This window comes from Pteronotus mesoamericanus, unplaced genomic scaffold (genome assembly GCF_021234165.1).
Source record: "Pteronotus mesoamericanus isolate MK-2021 breed Mesoamerican mustached bat unplaced genomic scaffold, CSHL_Meso_final contig_29, whole genome shotgun sequence".
NCBI lineage: Eukaryota > Metazoa > Chordata > Mammalia > Chiroptera > Mormoopidae > Pteronotus > Pteronotus mesoamericanus.
The window spans coordinates 5095770-5112951 of NW_026555123.1; the positions used below are offsets into that span (position 1 = coordinate 5095770).

At 56.5% G+C, this 17182-nt stretch overlaps 1 protein-coding gene across 3 annotated transcripts in view; it reads right to left on the reverse strand.

Moving 5' to 3' along the window:
• The window catches only part of PLPP1 (phospholipid phosphatase 1), a 55118-nt gene that overhangs the window by 13747 nt on the left and 24189 nt on the right, over positions 1–17182 (reverse strand). For 2 of the 3 annotated variants that reach the window (XM_054575344.1, XM_054575346.1), the window contains exon 2: positions 15786–15940. In XM_054575344.1, the coding sequence (XP_054431319.1) occupies positions 15786–15940 (155 nt within the window). Of the gene's footprint in view, positions 1–2283; positions 2436–15785; positions 15941–17182 lie in introns of all 3 variants that reach the window. The other variant, XM_054575345.1, reaches the window with a different exon arrangement.

The following is a 17182-nucleotide window of genomic DNA, read 5'->3' on the forward strand; positions in this document are numbered from 1 at the left end:
TTTATTTGCACGGCACGCACTGCATCATCCATGAAAGCCTTCTGCATCATCCAAATAGTTTCCATGGAGGCAGAGGAATGTTCAAGCTTGACACAAAATTTCATGCAGACTCGCTCTACTCCGTCATTCTGAAAGCGACAGCCATGCAGCGCACATGCTCTCTCAACGGCACCGACCACCCCTGCTGACGAGTACAGTGAGGTGGTCATTGTTCACGCATGTGCATTCCAGGCCACTCTCTTTGGCTCCCAGGTCACATCGATGTCGCACAAAACATCCTGGTTAACGACAGCTGGATTTTTTCCGGACAGACCTCATATGCTGAAGATGCTGCATATTATCTATCTTCAATATTAAACATCTACACAAAAATTCACCAATTTGAATAAGATTTTTTTTAATGCACACTGATATGACAGCTGTTACAATACAATCTAACAAAATTGTTTTGAATGAAGTTAAAGACAACTAAGCAATACTAGAACCAACGTATGGAAAAAACCAACTGAACTTTCTGGTCAACCCAATAATTCTTCAAATTAAACCTGGGGATGGGTCTCTCTTTCACCTACACAGGGTGGCCATACATTTGTCTCATTTTAATATCGTCTCCCGCCCTCTGAGTCGTTCATGCCGGCGCCCAGCCTTGGGGAGGCCACACTTGCGTTGCCTGACCTGCGGCTGAATCACAGGCCAGGGCACCTGGCAGGCGTTACTCAGGTTCTAGAGATGGACAGAATTATTAGAGAGCCGCAGATAATGTTCGGGGAGTAGCCAGAATAGTTCTGAAGATCAAGGTAATAGCTACCTGCATCAGCGTGACTCAGCCACATAGAGTCTGCGTGCCACAGCTCCCCGCCCCTCAGGTCGCCTTCCCCCGACTCCTCACACCTCTGTTCTGCCCTGGCCGCGATGCGCCTTCCCCGCAGGGCCCGCCTTCCCTGAACCGATCTACCCGCTGGCACGCTCCCTGACACCTCTGTCCCCATTCCCTTTCTCCTACGAAATCCCTCTCAAAAGCCAAAGGAGTCTCATCAGAGAGAACACATTTTTTTCTGAACCTCAGAACAGATTCTGCCCTCACTTTAGTAATATTTGGCAGGGCTGACCGCACCCCCTCATTGAACTGCTCCCCGGCTCCCAGAAAGGACCTTGGCAGGCGTGGCTTCCTCTCCTGCAGAGGTGAGAACTCGGTGCCAAGACCTGTCTAGGTGGACATGGTTGCTGGTTTCCTAGCTGCCCTACAGTGGGCGAGTCATCGGGCTCACTCAGAGCGCGGGACACACAGGCCCACGTGAGGCAGCAAGGCTGCCGAGAAGAACAAGGCTCCGTCTCTGCCTCCAAGGAGCTCGGTCTCGTGCAACAAGTATCTGTACAGCCGAGGTTTCCTTTCCTTGATTGTCTCCCGCAAATTATGAGTTGATCAACTTTCAGTGCTAACAAGGAGCTGTGGTCATCCTTGAATAAGACGTTAAACTTCCAAATTAAGAAATGTCTGTTTCTTAAGTAGCTCCCAAACTGAAAAAACAATGCGATTATGTGGTTGGCTTATCTCCCGGATGGGACCATGTTTTCTACTTTTAACTAGGATGAATCTTGTTTCTAAAGTTACAACTTACAAAGCATAAAACTAATCTAAATCATAGCATCTCTGGGTAAAGAGGGCACAGGAACCGTCAGCCCAGTCTCGAGAGTCTTCTCCCCACGGCCACTCCCTAAGCAGCGCCCGAGCCGTGGAAGGGACGGGCGCGGCTGTGCTTCAGCGCCGGAGAAAGCGGCTCGCACCCCCGCCGGTCGCGGGCAGGGCTTCAGCTCCCCTCTCCTGTGTCCGGCATTACCGGAGAATTCTTTGACGCAAACAGGGCTTAAATGAAATTTTAACATCAGTGAGCAATTTTTATTTCCCAGAAGTCAGTAAATAGAAAGTAGGGACATATATACAGATTCAACACATTATAAAATAGCAGACATCTCATGTGTAAAGAAACACGTTGATGGGAACGGTCCTCTCTTGCATGGTCACGGCCACAGCAGCGAGAGGGCTCTGCAAACCGCGGGGATGTAAAGCCTGCACAGGCAGTGACTTTTCTAATTGCAATGTTGCCACGCTTTTGGCCCCACCTAAAACAGCTGAAATTTTCTTGATCAAATAACACCTTCAATGAAAGCTTAAAAAGCACACATTGTTTCACAAGGCTATGCATTCGATCATTAACAGGTTAACACAAAAATTAAGCCAACTGACCAAAAGTGAAAAATCTGAAAAAAATGGGTTTAACTTACAACGATAACACTGAATGGAATGACTATTCCACCTAATAAGGCATAAGGGATGGTGTCTTCTTTGTAAGGGTACTTGATGGACTCATCGTTACAGAATAATCCTCGCTGGAAGGGGGCATGCCTTGAAGTAAGAATTGCGCAAGGCAATCCAGCTAGCAAAAGGAACAAATGAAAATGTCATTAAAAAGGGAATATCAAAGCTAACCCATGGCAACAATTATCCCAGAGCCGTGTCTGCAACGCAATGCCCGGGAAAGCGAGCCGGAGTGCGGGCGGGGCGGGCAGAGCGGGCGCAGCAGCAGCCGTGGCGGCAGCTCGGGGCAGAGGCGTCTGTGCTGCAGGGAACGTCGCCTCGGGGCCCTCCGCTGCCCGGCCCCTGGGAGCAGCACCCCCCCCACCCCCGTTCCTGCCCGCGCTCACTGAACGGACTGTAGAAAGGAAACGATCCCTCCCCAGGCGCCTGTCCGATCGTCACAGGGATCCCTGCGCTGTTTCCAGACCGACCGGCCACAGGCTCCACTTCCAAAAGGGAAACAGCGCTGCCCTCCCCGCCCCCCGTTTCAGCTCACTCTCTACCACCACCGTGGGACAGGCCAGGTCACTGGCTGGGCCTTCAGGCACCTCCCAGAGCTTTACCCGCTGGCGGCTGGACTGTCCACAGCTGGGCCACCGCTGCCGTGAGCAGCGTCTGAGCGTGGAGCCAAGCTTCTTCAGGAGAGCCGGGCCACAGGGCCGGCCCGGACGCGCCCCAACGACAGGCCTCTGCTCCTGTCCCCCGGCCGCTCCCCAGAGCGCCTGCCGCGCACTCACCTCCTGCAGTGTCTGCCTTCGGCCCAGACGGGGACTTGGAGACCAGCTCTCCTCTGCCTCACTGGGCCTGGCACGGCAACTCGCACTGCCATGCGTGTGCGAGACGCAGCCGAGCAGGAAGCCCCCGGCCCACCCCACGCGGGCGGCCCCGTCCCCGCAGCCGGGCCCGACCGCCGGGCCAGCAGCCTTCCGGCTCGGGTCTTCCGCTGCCAGGCCCCGAGTCTCGGCGACCGTGCACGCTCTCAGGCACCCTGCGGCGCCCCGCGGGTCATGCGAGCACGCGAGCGGCTCTTCCGCGCAATCGTGACCACGCGTGCTGCCCTCTGCCTGGAGGGGCGTCTCTACAGCAGCCCCCTCATCGGCCAATGGCTGCGCGTGTCAAATAGCGTTTCTCTGAACGTTCAGTTGACAAAATTCATTTTCATTCCCTCTTTAAAAAAAAGCAACTTCACGGAGGTGTGATTTATGAACCCTAAAATGCATCCACTCTCGGCACATAATCCCACCTCTTTGGTAAATGCACAGAGCTGTGCGGCCACTGCCAGAACGCAGCTTCCCGGCACCCTCGGCCCCCCGAGACCCCAGATGCCACCTGCAGTCACTCAGTGCGGCCACCACCTGCCCGGGGGCCGGCCATCTGTGGACGCAACGACAGGGCACGAGGCGGCCGCAGTGGCTCTGTCAGCAGCGCAGTGCCCCCGGGGGGCTGGGCGGCACCCCGGGCCTGTGCGTGCTGCGCTGGCCTGCGACGGCCACAGCCAGTGGAGGCTCGGGGCACGTCTGGCTTTTGTCCATCGTGACTAACGACACTGTAACATCCTGTACAAGTATGTGCGCAAACGCGTATTCTCATTTTTAAAGCAGAGGCCGCGGGGTGGAATGACTGGGCCGCATGTTTAACTTTCTGCGAGAGGCCGCGCTCTTCCCCGCAGCGGCCGCCTCGCCGTGCGGCCCGCGCCCCGCCCCTCCATCTGCCTGCACGGCCACTCACACGAGCCCCCCAGGAAGCGGGCTCTGCGGAGCCAACACCTGCTCACCCGCAGATCCTCGCGGCCTCCCACCCCCTACCAGTGCGCGTTCCTAGCAAATGGAGGGGACATGTGACGGGTGACTCAGTGCACCCACACACGGCGCCCAGAGAACACGTCTCCCTCCCTACCGGGCGTCGGACCTCGCCGAGCAAGAACAGGCTCATACGCCGTCTCCTGTGACCTGCTCTAGGAGAAAGCCCCGCGTCTCGCTACCACGGCACAAACGCTGACCCGTGCCCTCCTGATGGAAAAGACTGGCGTCCGGAGAGACTGCGCGCCGTGGCCAAGCTCGACGCGTGAGGGGACCTCTCCCGACAGGGGGACCCACGCGCGGGCCTCCACGTGGCAGGGCCAGAGTCCCCCAGGGGCAGCACGGGCGGGTCGCTTTCCGTTTTCCTGCAGAAGAGCCGTCCATGGCGTGGCCACGACACGGGTCGGAGGCCCGGGGGAGTGGCCTGCCCCGCCAGGGCGCCCAGCAGCCACGCAGCCACCATGGGCCACGCCGAAGCGGGGGCAGGGGCAGGGGCAGGCAGGGCCCCACACGGCTCCGACACAGGGCGTCACCGGGCACCTGGAGGAGCGCCGAGAGGCCGGCGCCACACCTCAGCGGGGCAGGGACGCCGCTGGGCAGAGGACGGGCGATCTCAGGGCAGGAAGAGGGGTGCGCAGGGGGCCGGGAGGCGGGAGGAAGCCCACAGTGCCGACGGACGGGCGCAGCAGTGGGTCTGCTGTCATGGCCGCTGCCTGGCAGCGCCCCGGCGCAAGGGCAGGCAAGGTGCGACCTCAGTTTACCCTCCTCTGCTCGTCACTTCAAGGTCTGCCTGCGTTCGCTCACGACTGGGGCATGTTCCAAGGAGGAAAGAGTCAATTCCGAAAAGACAAGTTGTTAAAAGTTGCCAGCGAGTACCTGAAATATAATCCCTGGGCGTGGCAGGCCTGTGCACTGCGAACCCCCGAACACCGACGGCAGGACTCAGAGGCCTGAGCGCAGCCGTGGGGACACCGGCCCGGAGGGCGGCCCCTGCACACGACACACGGCCGTGGCGCAGTCCTCACGGGAACCCGGCCGGCTGCTCACGGCGCCGCAGCCCCGGGGCCTGGGGGGCGGGCGGGCGGGCCCTTGGCAGCTACAACAGCCTCGAAGGAGAGGAACGAAGACGCAGGGCCCACAGTCCCTGAACTCTGAGAAAACGCAGCTCTGGTTTGCCTGCACCTCCGTCGATTTTCCGTCACTCGGTATCTGCTCCACCGCCCAGCCCGCAGCCGCTGCCGCGAGGGCTGTGTGTGGGCCCGGGAGAAGGGGGCGCCATGGGCTTCCGCGGGCGCGGCACGGACAGCAGGCTTTCCGGCAAAGGACGTTAGAGCGGCTGCTCGCCAACACACACACGAATGAACTTCAGGCGGAACCTCACACTTTATACAAAACAACACAAAATGGACCACAGAGATAAGTATAGCACAAAAAGCTATAAAGCTTTTAGAAGGAAACAGAAAGTCTTTGTAATCGGGTTAGGCAAAATAAAAACAAGAAAACAAAACAAACAAAAAAAAACCTCTTGGATATAACATCAAGAGCACAATCTCTTTAAAAAAAAAATCAATAAACTCGATTCACCCCTGTTGTGGAACCTAGCCTTGTTATCCACTAGGTACAGGGCCTTGGGTGAGTGGCTTAACTTCTCTGAGCAAAAAAAATTCTTATCTTTTAAAAAAATACAAAAACAAAAACTTGGTTCATCAATATTAACTTAATGCTTTCAAAAGATGCATTTAAGAAAATGAAAATACAAGCTACAGACTGAAAAAAATATACTTGCACATCACATAGTCAACAAAAGACTTCATGTGTCTAGGATAGATGAAGATTTTCCTAAACTCACAGTAAAAAAAAAAAAAAAAAATCAGAAAGTGAGCAAAAGACCCGAACACGGCTTCGCCAGAGAGGACACGGCTGGTCAGCCAGGCCAGCAGCCGCTGGAGAAACGCGAGCCACAGCCGGCTGAGACGCCACCGCATGCTGAGGAGAAGGCAGAGAGAGAGTCTCCGCAGCAGGGCTGGGTCAAACCCTGGTTCGCCGGGAACGACAAAGACAAACATACTCGTGCTGGGGAGCGCGGCACCCTGGGCCCCCCACACCGCCGCCCGGGGGGAGGGCCGCTTGCGCCAGGCGGCCGCCGGGGACCGTGCGCTCGCCAAAGCACCCAGCAGTGCCACTGTGGGGCGCGGGCCCCGGGAAAGTGAAAACTCACATCCACCCAAACGCCAGCCGACGCCTTTCATGAGCCTCACTTACGGCGGCCGAACCCTGGGGGCACCCAGGATGCCCCTCGAGGGACCAATGGATCAACTCTGACGCATCCACACAGTGAACTCCTTACTACTTGACAATAAAAAAGCTAACTACTGATACGCACAACGGCCTGGACAGATCAAGGGCACAACTGAGTTTTCAGAAAGCCAATTTCAGCAGGACATGCACTGCATGAGTCCAACTAGTAACATGTTGGGCAAAACCACAGTGCAGGGCGGGGGGGGGGGGATCGCGGGGGAGGGGCCGCGGACAGCGAGGCTCTGAAGAGGTCGCATGGGAGGGGCTGAAGGCCCAGGAACAGCCCCGAGCCGCAGGCGGGGTTACACCACCTGGAAGTGTGATAAATCCACAGAATTACACACACACACACACACACACACCCCTCATGTAAAAACCGGTGACGCCGGAATAGGGTCTGCATTTCAGTTATTAACGCTGAAGATTTTACCACGGTTATGTAAGATTTTATTGTGGGGGAAGCTGGACGAGGGTACCTGGGACCTTGGAACTGACTTTGCAACTTCCATGTGAGCCTAAGATGATCTCAAAGTAAAACATTCTAAAATGTGTTTTGAACGCCGCTGAGACATCGAAGACGACCACCCCGCTGGACGCAGCGGCCTGGACTCTGCTGGCCATTCACAGGAGCTGCTCCTCTGAAGACGGCGGTCAGAGCCGGGGACACTTCAGTTCACAGGGCGGCGGCAAGGTGACGAGGAGTCACATTGACGGCTGGGACAGACGGAGGACAGGACCTTTACAGTCGCCGAGCTAAGAGAACTGAGCGCTCCCTGGGACGCTGGGGAGGGGGACCAGCATACTCCTGAGAGAGTCCCCAGGAGGCCAGCAAACCACAGTGCGCAGGGCAGCAGCTGGCCAGCGCCGAGGGCGGATGCAGGCCTGCGGGAAAGGGCTCCAGCCTCCCCCCAGCCCCCGAGGGGCAGAGACAGACCGGAGAGGGCTGGGGAGGCCAGCGAGGTGAGGCGGCGCGGCGATCACTGCCGCTGCAGCTCCACCAGCGACCGCCTCCTCAGGAGGGGACAGACTGGGACGGTGGCGCTGGCAGGATGGGACACACCCTCCCCGGTGGCTTTCGGGTAAACCCTGAAGCACCCACTTTGCCGTCAGAGAAGCACACGTGCGTGGAACGGGCTGAGAGACGGGTGCAAGGCCGTCCAGATTTTCAGCCTTCCAGGGTCTCGAGCGGGGTCCAGAGACCCTCCCGGGGCAAAGCCACTGCCTGGCCAGCCCACGGTGCGAGCCATCTGCCCGCACCCCTGCCCACCCACCTCCTCTTCGCCACCATGGCCGCAGCCGCCCCCACTGACAGGGGAAAGCCAGAGCAAACGAGCTCACAGGACCCACCGCCTCCACGGGAGGCCGCCCCCCGACCCCCGAGCTCAGCCAGGGACAGGCAGAGGGGACCGGGCGAGAGCATGCCTGCTGACGCCTGGGGAAGCACCTGCCTGCCCCGCAGGCCGCCCTCTGCTCGCCAGACGCGGGTTCCAGGCCCAGCAACAGCTGTCCAGAGGACCGCCCACGCCGTTACATTTCCAAAGTTAAGCAAAATCCTGCGGTGAACAGAGCAAGCGCCTTGCCCAGCGCGCTGCCCTCCCTCCCCCGCCCAAAAGCTGGCTCGCTGGGCCCGCGGAGCCACCAGCCGCACCAGGGCGCCGGCTGCCTGCTGCCGAGCCGAGCAAGGGCCAGCTCCCCCGAGACGCAGGGCGGCTGTTTGACAGAAATCGAATTTTTTTTCCTCTCAAGTTCTCACATCTGCTAAAAGGATACTTTTAGGTACGTTAACCTAACAGATGAACACCCAAGTGTAAGAACGCATGTGCTGGAACACACGTGCACACTTAACTAATAAGCACATGGGCTGGTGCTTGGTTCCTCAAAACGCCCACATGTTCTACTGAGGGAATGAAAAGGGGTCAATGACTTGACCTTCTCGCTGCTGTCCCAGCCCCGCCTGTGACCTCTGCTCACCATAACCCCACAGAGGACAAGGTCCCAACAAGGAAGTTCCGCCCCCGCCAGCCCGAGGGGCAGCTCCGAGCTGGCTGCTCTGCCAGACACAGAAGTAAAAGTAGAGAAAGTCCTCTCTCCACAGCAACCGAGACTCCGGTTCGAGCCGAGCAAGGAGCAAGCAGCGGCTCCTAGGACCCTGCCTCGCTGCCAGAGTTCCAAACCTGGGCGCTGAACAATGGCTGACTGAAAGGGCAGAGAACTTTCTCAGATTCTTATCTAAAGATGGAGCGCCAAGACCTCTGGCTTCATTAGAATAGTAAGTGATTCTCCAGACAGCAGAGAGGCGACCCACGCGATTCGCAGGGTCGAGGACACAGAGTCCCGTGGGCGGCTTCTTCCCAGGCACGCTCTCTCTGCTGCCCCGCAGCCGCTGACAGAGGCAGCGCAGGATCCGGCCTCGCAGGGCGCGCTGACTCCTGGGGCTCCCGCCGCCCGCCCCGCTCACCCTTCTCGCCACCGTCCTTCTTCTCAACGAAGACTAGGTTTGGGATTTCCAAGTATCTGTGTAAAGTAACCATGTAACATGAATAAGAAATTAATTTTAAATCAGCTTTCATTCCAAGGCCCATAATCCCTTACTCTAAGACCCAAAGCCTTCAAAGTCCGAGTTCTTCGACAACATCTGGTGCCAAAGTCCAAACCTGAAGTCATCGAATGGCCAACCTGACCCGGAACAAAGGGACAGCCTCGCTGTACTTCCCCCGCTCACGGATTTGTCACATCTGCCTGTGGAAACACTAGTGTCTTCCTCGTGAGGCACTGCACAAGGTGCAGAAATAAATCCCACAACCTTTCAAAAGCCCAAAGCTTTCTGGCTCCAAGAATTTGGATGGATAATGGACTATGAACTTGTATTTATATAAAATCTTCACTATTAAAAGATGCTTCCAAGTTCAACCTATTGTTTTCCAGAAAACCAAAGAGTTTTCAGTGTATTAAAAGTTTATTGCATAATAAAACTTCAACAGTAATGGTCTCTTACGTAAGATGCAGTGACTACATCCCACACATATATTTTCTTAATCATAGTGCTACAAGACTTTGGTTCCTTATTTGTTGTTTTCCACTATAAAAACTGAAAACTGGCACTGAATTTATAAGTACTGTTGTGCAACATTAAGGCTTAGGAAAGTATATCCTAGCTTATTAAATGATCAACCACTTTTGTATTCCTAAGTAAAAACAAATACCCTTGTAAAATGAGTTCATGAATAAATAAATAATATGAATCATAGCCTTGAAACTTTACTTTTTGTATCTTACCAGGTAATCTCATTTCTAGCAACAAACGTATAAACACTCACTGTGAGGATCATTTGTAGCAACCTTAACTCACGGTATTTAACCAGAGCATTGACATTTCACCAGACTTTACGAGCAAAATTTTTTTTTTCATTTTTGAAAAAACAATTATTTTGAAGCAGTTTTAGGTCTGTTAAGAAAACTGAACTGAAAGTGACAGATAAATTCTGTCTCCCCAACCTCCACCCTTGACTCCCCGCCTGTGAGCATCTCCGGCGAGTGTGGCGCATGGATTTCCCTGCAGAGCCAACGGTGACGCGCTCCTCGCCAGCGAAGCCCCGCAGGCCCGTCCGCGCTCACGCCTCCCGCCGGCATCGCGCCGCCTGGTCTCACTGGCCCGGCCCTCCGCAGGCCTCCCGCTGGCCCCTGGCGGCCCTGCCCGGTCACCGTCTCCACGGTTTTGCCTTTTCCCCAATGCCGCGGAGGTGGAGTCACCCAGCATGACGACTTTTCAGATTGGCTTCTTTCACTGAGCGACAGGCGTTCCAGGTTCCTGTCTGTCTTTTCCTGGCTCGACAGCTCAATTCCTTTTCGTGCTGAGTGACGCTCCAGCGCCTGGAAGGACCCCCGTTCCTCTCTCACCCGGCAAAGGACACCTCAGCCGCCTCCAAGTTTCAGTGATTAAGCATAAAGCTACGGCCCCGGCGGGCGCGGCTCAGTGGACCGCGCACCGGCCTGCGAACCACAGGGTCCCCGGCTGATTCCCAGTCGGGGCGCGTGCCCGGGGGGCGGGCCAGGCCCCTGGTTGGGGCGCACGAGAGGCAGCACACATGGACGTTTCTCTCCCTCTCTCCGCCCCCCCTTTCCCCTCTCTAAAAGTAAAGAAAGAAAATCTTTTAAAAACAGGATAAAGCCACCGGAAACACCCACAGGCTGCTTTCTGTCGGGGAGTGAGTTTTCCGCCCGTCTGGGTCGGTGCCTGTGAGCACGAGGGCTGCAGCGCAGGCCGGGGCGGTGGTCACTGGGACGGGAGCTGCCGGACCGGCCCCGACGCGGCCCCCCGCCCCCACCCCCGCCGCGGCGCTCGTGCCGGTGGCTGCCAGGGCCCTGCATTTAGTCCCTCTGACCAGTGGGAGGCAGTGGCGTCTCATCGCGGTGCTAACTCGCACTTCCCTACAGAGGTGGGATTTGGGCGTATTACGCTTCTCCGCCATCTGCGCACCTTGTCTGCTGAGGTACCTGTCCAGATCTTTTCCCCACTTTTTGTTGGGATGTTTGTGCCCTTATTATTGAGTTTCAAGAGTTCTCTGTATACTTTGGGTACAAACCCTTCACCTGATGTGTATTCCGTCTCTCGCTCAGTAGTTTCTCATGAGACGCTGTCCGGGGTTTGTCCAGCGCCCGCCACGCAGACCTGACAGCAGCAGGTGACCCATCGGGCCCCGTGGAGCCCGTCGCCTGCGCCCACGGGGTGAGATGCGGCACAGGCAGCAAGGCGACTACGTCCACACGGACACCAAAGCGGGAACAGCACACACCCTGCAGTGAGGGGCTTTCGACAAATGAGCGCTTCAGACAGGGGAGGCGTCACAGGATTTCAAGCGATGCACATTTTGAATGGATTTGGGATGAAGGCTTTTGCACGTTAAGACACATTCCCACGGAGCCCCTCCATCGCGAGCTGATACCTTAATGCACAACACGCACCGAGGACGAGGTTCGTCACCGGTAGGATAAACCGCGACAGCCTCCCTTTGACCAGGTGCCAGGTGGGCTCCTCGGAGTCCTCTTCTCACGCAGGCTTCGCCCTTGACCTCGCTAGGCCCGCACAGCCCAGCCTTGGCAGGAGCCCCCCGCCCGTGGCAGGCCTCCTGAGGGAGGGCAGGCTTGCCGGGAGGGGCCATGGGGACCCCCGCATTTACAACCAGCCGGTCCGAGTGCCGGCGGCCTGGGGCTCCTCAAACCGCAGCTGACGACTGGGGCGAGGGCAGTGCGGCGCGGACGGCGGCCTCGGGCCTGCGGGGTGGGCCGCTGCCTGCGCGGCCAGCGTCGGAGCTGGGTCCCAGGGCGTGACCACAGGCCTTCAGGAGGTTCCGCTGGTCTGCACGGCCGCTCAGGGCCCCAGATGGCCCGGCGCATGGCCCGCCGAGCCTGGAGGACGGAGCGGAGGTTTGATTTTGATTTATTGTGCATTTTAAAAAGATCGTTACCTGAATGTTTTCTTTCGGCTCATTCTTGGACACAGACAAAACTAAGCCCACATGGAGAACAGTGAGCTTCCAGAACAACCTTGTGAAAATGGGCAACATGGTTCAGACAGCTATACCTCCTATTTATCAAAATAAAAACGGGTTAGTTTTAGTGGGTTTTTAAATTTCAAAAGCCTTCCTTATTTGAAAAACAGTATGTGTTCAATAGAGGGGAAAAAATGCAGGAAACAAAGTGAAAATAGTCCCCTTTTCCTAGAAACCCCTCTATTCAAGGGGGCCACCTCCCTGCCGTCTCCCTCTCTCGTCCGCTGCTGTTTTGTGAAGGTCTTCCCAGGCCAGCAGGTATCGGAACAACTGTAAAATGGGTTTGCAGTATTTCATCACTGGGGTAAACCATAAACAGTCCCCAACAGCTGACGTAAATTATTTCCGATTTTTCCGCTATAAAAAATACTCCTGTGATGAACACTCTTGTACGTCACCTCTGCGTGAGGTGATCATCTCCGTCGGGTCCGCGGCTGAAGACGCGGGGCCCAGGCCCGGGGTGTCTGCTCCCCGGTGTCCGTCGCGGGGCCCGCTCCCCGGGGACCCTCTGGTTCTCCGCACTTGGGGCGGCACTTCCCTTCGCCGCGGCCACAGCGGCCGTGCTCGGGGCGCCAGTGAAATGAATGTGCTGGATTCCTTAGGAATGGTCTATCTTTCTTGTATTTCTGGCAGTGTTTTTTCTTCGACGGACACCTTTCTGTTTGTGCATGTCCTTCGCCCACTTTGCTCTGGGGCGGTCATCTGCTTCTCGCTATTTATAGCAGTTTCTGTAGAGAGAGTGGGGCTGACAAGCCCTTTCGCACCCATCCACGTGCACTCCCAGCCGGTCGTGCTGCAGCTTCGGCCGCTGTGAACGGTGCAGTGCCTCTTCGGCAGTTCTGTAAACTGGTCACCAAAAAAACAGACACACACATGCGTGCACACCCCCCCACATACACATACAGGCGTGCGCACCCCTCCTGCTGCTGAGCCTTGGCTGCGCCTGGCCGGTCAACGGGAGGGATCCCCCAGGCCGGCCAGCTGCCAGGACTGGCTGTGACCAGGGACCTCCAGGGAGGGTCGGCCGTGCAGGGCCCACCCCGCAGGGCGGGACTTCCTTCCGCAGGACTCTGGTGCCCACGGCACCTGCCCTGTGCGTGTCACTCGTGGAGGTGGCTGGGTCTGACACTGTCCACCAAGTACACTGGCTCTGGGGCCTCCTGGGACAGGCAGACCAAGGTCGGCCACCGCCTGTGTTCTGTCCAGGACCCCCCCCCGCCCCCGGCATGAGCTACAAAGCCACCTGCAGGGGGCCACTCCTTGTGCTTGGCTTAGAGGTGCCCAGGAGAGGCCCAGCTCTCAACCAAGGCCGGCTGCTGCTGGTGCCAGGCCTGGGGCCACTCAGCAGGAGCTACGGGGCTCGCGGAGGCCAGATATAATTTACAAAAATCTGCTCCTTCGATATAATTTACAAAAATCTGAAGCACAGACCAAGACAAGCCATTTGTATGGACAAGCCACTGGAAACAGCTTGGGTGGGCCTGACCGCTGGGTGGGGCAGGGTCCCCGGGAGTCACCAGGGTGGGGCGAACAGTGGGACTCGGTGCTGCCTGCGGGCTCGTGCGGGGGTGGGGGTGGGGGGACTCATGGAGGGAACAGAGGCCTCTGCCAGCACTTCTGTCGGGGAGAGAGCTGCCCCCACCCCCCGCTCTCACCCTGATGCCGCACAGTTCACTGCCTCCCATGCGTCTCTGGTGCCTTTCAAGCTGCTGCTCCCACACTGGATGGAGCTCAGAGGGAGGGAGTCCAGGTGAGTCTGTGCGTGGGTCCTTTAAAAAGAGCTGCCAGGGACTCCAGAAGCTTCCGTCAATCCCCGCTGATTTTTACAGCCAGAAGTTACGGAACTTTTCTTCCCGGCACTGGACCCCGGGGCTGGAGGACCTGGTGTGGGGCGGGACCCCTCGCTCCTCAGGGGGGCCCCCGCAGATGAGGTGCCCCTCCTGATTTTCATCTGCCCCACGTGGGCGTGGGGCCAGCCGGCTTCCCGTCTCTGCCCCTCCTACCAGCGTCCCCGCGGCCTCTCCTTTCACTCTGCAGCGGCAGGGCTTCCGCGCGGCCCCGTTTCTGGCAGCTCCGCGTGACGGCAGTTCTGCAGCTGAGCCGCAGCTTGGACGTGGTGGTGGGAGGCGGCGAGGAGAGCGCTCGCCTCTGCCGCCACGCAGCCCGGAAGCCTGCGTTTCTCCTAATCTAAGCTGTTGCACATGTATAATAATTCAACAATATTTGTTATAAAAAGAAGTAAAAAACAAGACATAAAACTGAGTTTGTAGCATACTCATGATATAAAAAAAACTGTCCAACCAAAGGGAATAATATCAAAATAGCAGTTGTCTTCAGGTAGTAAACTAAGGATGACTCCTACTTCCTTTTTCCTTCGTAACAGATATTCGTAAATTCATGAATAAGTATCTATTATTTTTATAATTTAACCTTCTTAAGATGAAATACAGCAAGTCAAATAACTAAAAGTTGCTTCTGTTCCTCAAGCAATTATCTCCTCAGATACAGGGGTAAAAAAACTATCTGGCAACAGTTGCTCAAAATCATGGCCACACCAGCCACCTTGTACCTCACACAAGTACAGCGACACTGTCCACCGCCACCCGAGGGCAGGGCTGGACGCTTCCTGCACCGCCTCGCCAGCTGACGGCTGAAGAGAAGCTACCAGCTATCTTAGGGAAAAGGTAAGTATCTTCTTAAATTAAATCCCAGATTTCTCTCCCTTTTTACTCCTATAAAAGTGGTTATAATCAAATTAGAATGTATAGTCTATATACATACGCTAATGTATATATTGTATATGAAAATACTTTTCTCTTGGAACCTAACAAAATTCCAGTCCCCTTCGCCTTCAGAATACGGTGCTGAAAACCATAAAAAAGTCTGCTATACAAAACGAACTAAGATATGCTCTCAAAACCCAAAGAACAAGGCTGTGATGCTGAGGCAGTCTGGGGACCCATTAGGGAAAGGAAGGCCCGCCTGCGCTGCGGAAAGAGGCTGCTGAGTGCGCTGACAGGCGCGCCCGCCGCCTGCCCGCCTGGGGAGCCAGCGGCCGGGAGAACCGGCCCGCCGGCTGCGCTCCCAGGACCTCGGGGGCCGCGTCCTCCCTCCGCGCTCCTCTTCCGCTTCCAAGCCACAGAGCGAGATGCAGGCCGGGCTTCGAGTCGGGGCCGCGGGTAGAGGACGTGGGCTGAGACAGCACCGTACCCCGCTGGTGAAGTGTCAGCAAGAAGGAAGCTTCCGGGCTGCCAAAAGCAGGGGAATCCAGCGTCACCCTACACACTGGTGGCTGCCTAAAGGGCAGGACAACCAGAAAGCAGTGACGCCGTGACGCTGCACTCGAGGACTCACTCTGCACGTGCTCACAGCCCTTCCGCCCGGTGGCCTTTTCCAGTTTAATGAGTAACACCCGTCTCCTTGATTAGGGCCCCCAATTCTGCGTATGACGTGATAAAGCAGGCATGGCGCTGGCCTTACCACGTTCCTGCTCAGGCACAAAACAGCTCGCTGGGAGCACGCGAATGCCCCCACCTGCCCCCGAAAGGAGTCGGCCCCAGGGGCTTCTGTGAGCCAGTCCGTTCTGGGGCGGTCGCTCCACGCCCCCCACAATGACACTCAGGGGTGCTAGGCGGTACCCCTTCCCCCGGAGAGGCTGCCCCCGGGCCAGACGGCCACCGCCCGGCACACCGGCCCGCGCGGGGGACTCACCCCCCAGCTCCGGGGCGCCATCCAACCGCGAGCACAGCACACCCATCGCTGCCTCCGCAGGCGTTTACTTACAGAGAAAATGGGTAAACCAAGCCCCACCACGGTGAGGATAGCGGACGTGACGGTACTGTCATGGAACGGGTACTGGATGCTGTTGTCATTACAGAAAAAGCCTCTCTGAAATGGATATATTTGGCCCAAATTTAGAACAGCCATAGGCATGGAAGCTGTTGGGGAAGGGAAAAAAGATACATATGGTTACATTCACAGCACTGCATTAGGAAGTCAAGTTCACTGACGGGGGGCAAGTCCTAGATGTCTTCTCCCCGTTGGGGGAAACCACCAACGCTGCCCAAGAGCCCAGGGTGGACGCGGGCCCACTGCCCGCAGCCCCAGCCCCGCCCCCGCCCCCACCCAGTCCCGCTCTCTTATTGGCATTGACCTCTGAGTTCAGAGATGCTCGACACAACAAGGCTGGGGAGAGAGCAAAACTGGCCCAGGGGAAAATGAAGCTGAGAAAACAGCCTGGCTCTGCATTTTACATTTTGAAATGAATTCATTTTTAATTGAATTGCTTAGTATCTTAAAGCTATTGAAGAAAAAAAGGAGAGACTCAGTAAATACACTTAATAATCTTAACATCAAAACAGCCAGATAGTTGAGGAAAAAGGTACAAAATTGGTTCACATTAAAATTTAAATAGGATTAGAAAACAATAGAAATCATAAGAATATTTGATAACAAAACCAGGAAGAAGCCCTTTATATCCCAAGGACAAATTTAAAATGGTTTTTATCAGCTCTGGCAAGACCCCAAAATCACTTCAACAAGTTGAACAGGAATAATTTCATTTGAAATTTCTCACCCAAATAAAATGGAAGACCCAAGAGAAATTCAGTAAGTTCCATCAGTAGCTCCCTGGCCTGTTCACACTGACCGCGCTCCCCGGCTGGGTTAAACACGGAGCGCCCGCTCACCGCGCACTCAACAGCGAGTGCGTCCTTCCCCAGGGAGAGAAGTCAGTGTGAACCCGGCACCGGGTTCAGGGCCCGACCTGCACGCGTAGGAACCCAGAGGGCCGGCAGGGAGCTGCTTCAAAAGTGGAGCCAAGATACTAAGCACTTGTCCAAACTCAAAGGACTGTACAATAAAAGGTGAATTTTACTATACAATTTCAGAGAAAATGCCATAAAAAACAAAATACGACTAATTTCTAAAAGGGTATGAAAAGCCCTGCGGGAATTCAGAGGTCAACCGGAAGGAGAGCAGTGAGAGGGAAAGAAAAGGCAACCGAGCTGAACGTGAAAGCGCAGGAAACGGCCATGCAGCGGGCAGGGCTGCCGGGCACGTGCGGGGCGCGCGGGCGCGAGCGGGGCTGGGAGGCGCGGCCGCGCGCCGCCGGCTAGCACCGCTCGCAGGCACCATGCGCGCACCTGCCGGGCATGTGTGCTGCGCGCTGCGCCACCCTC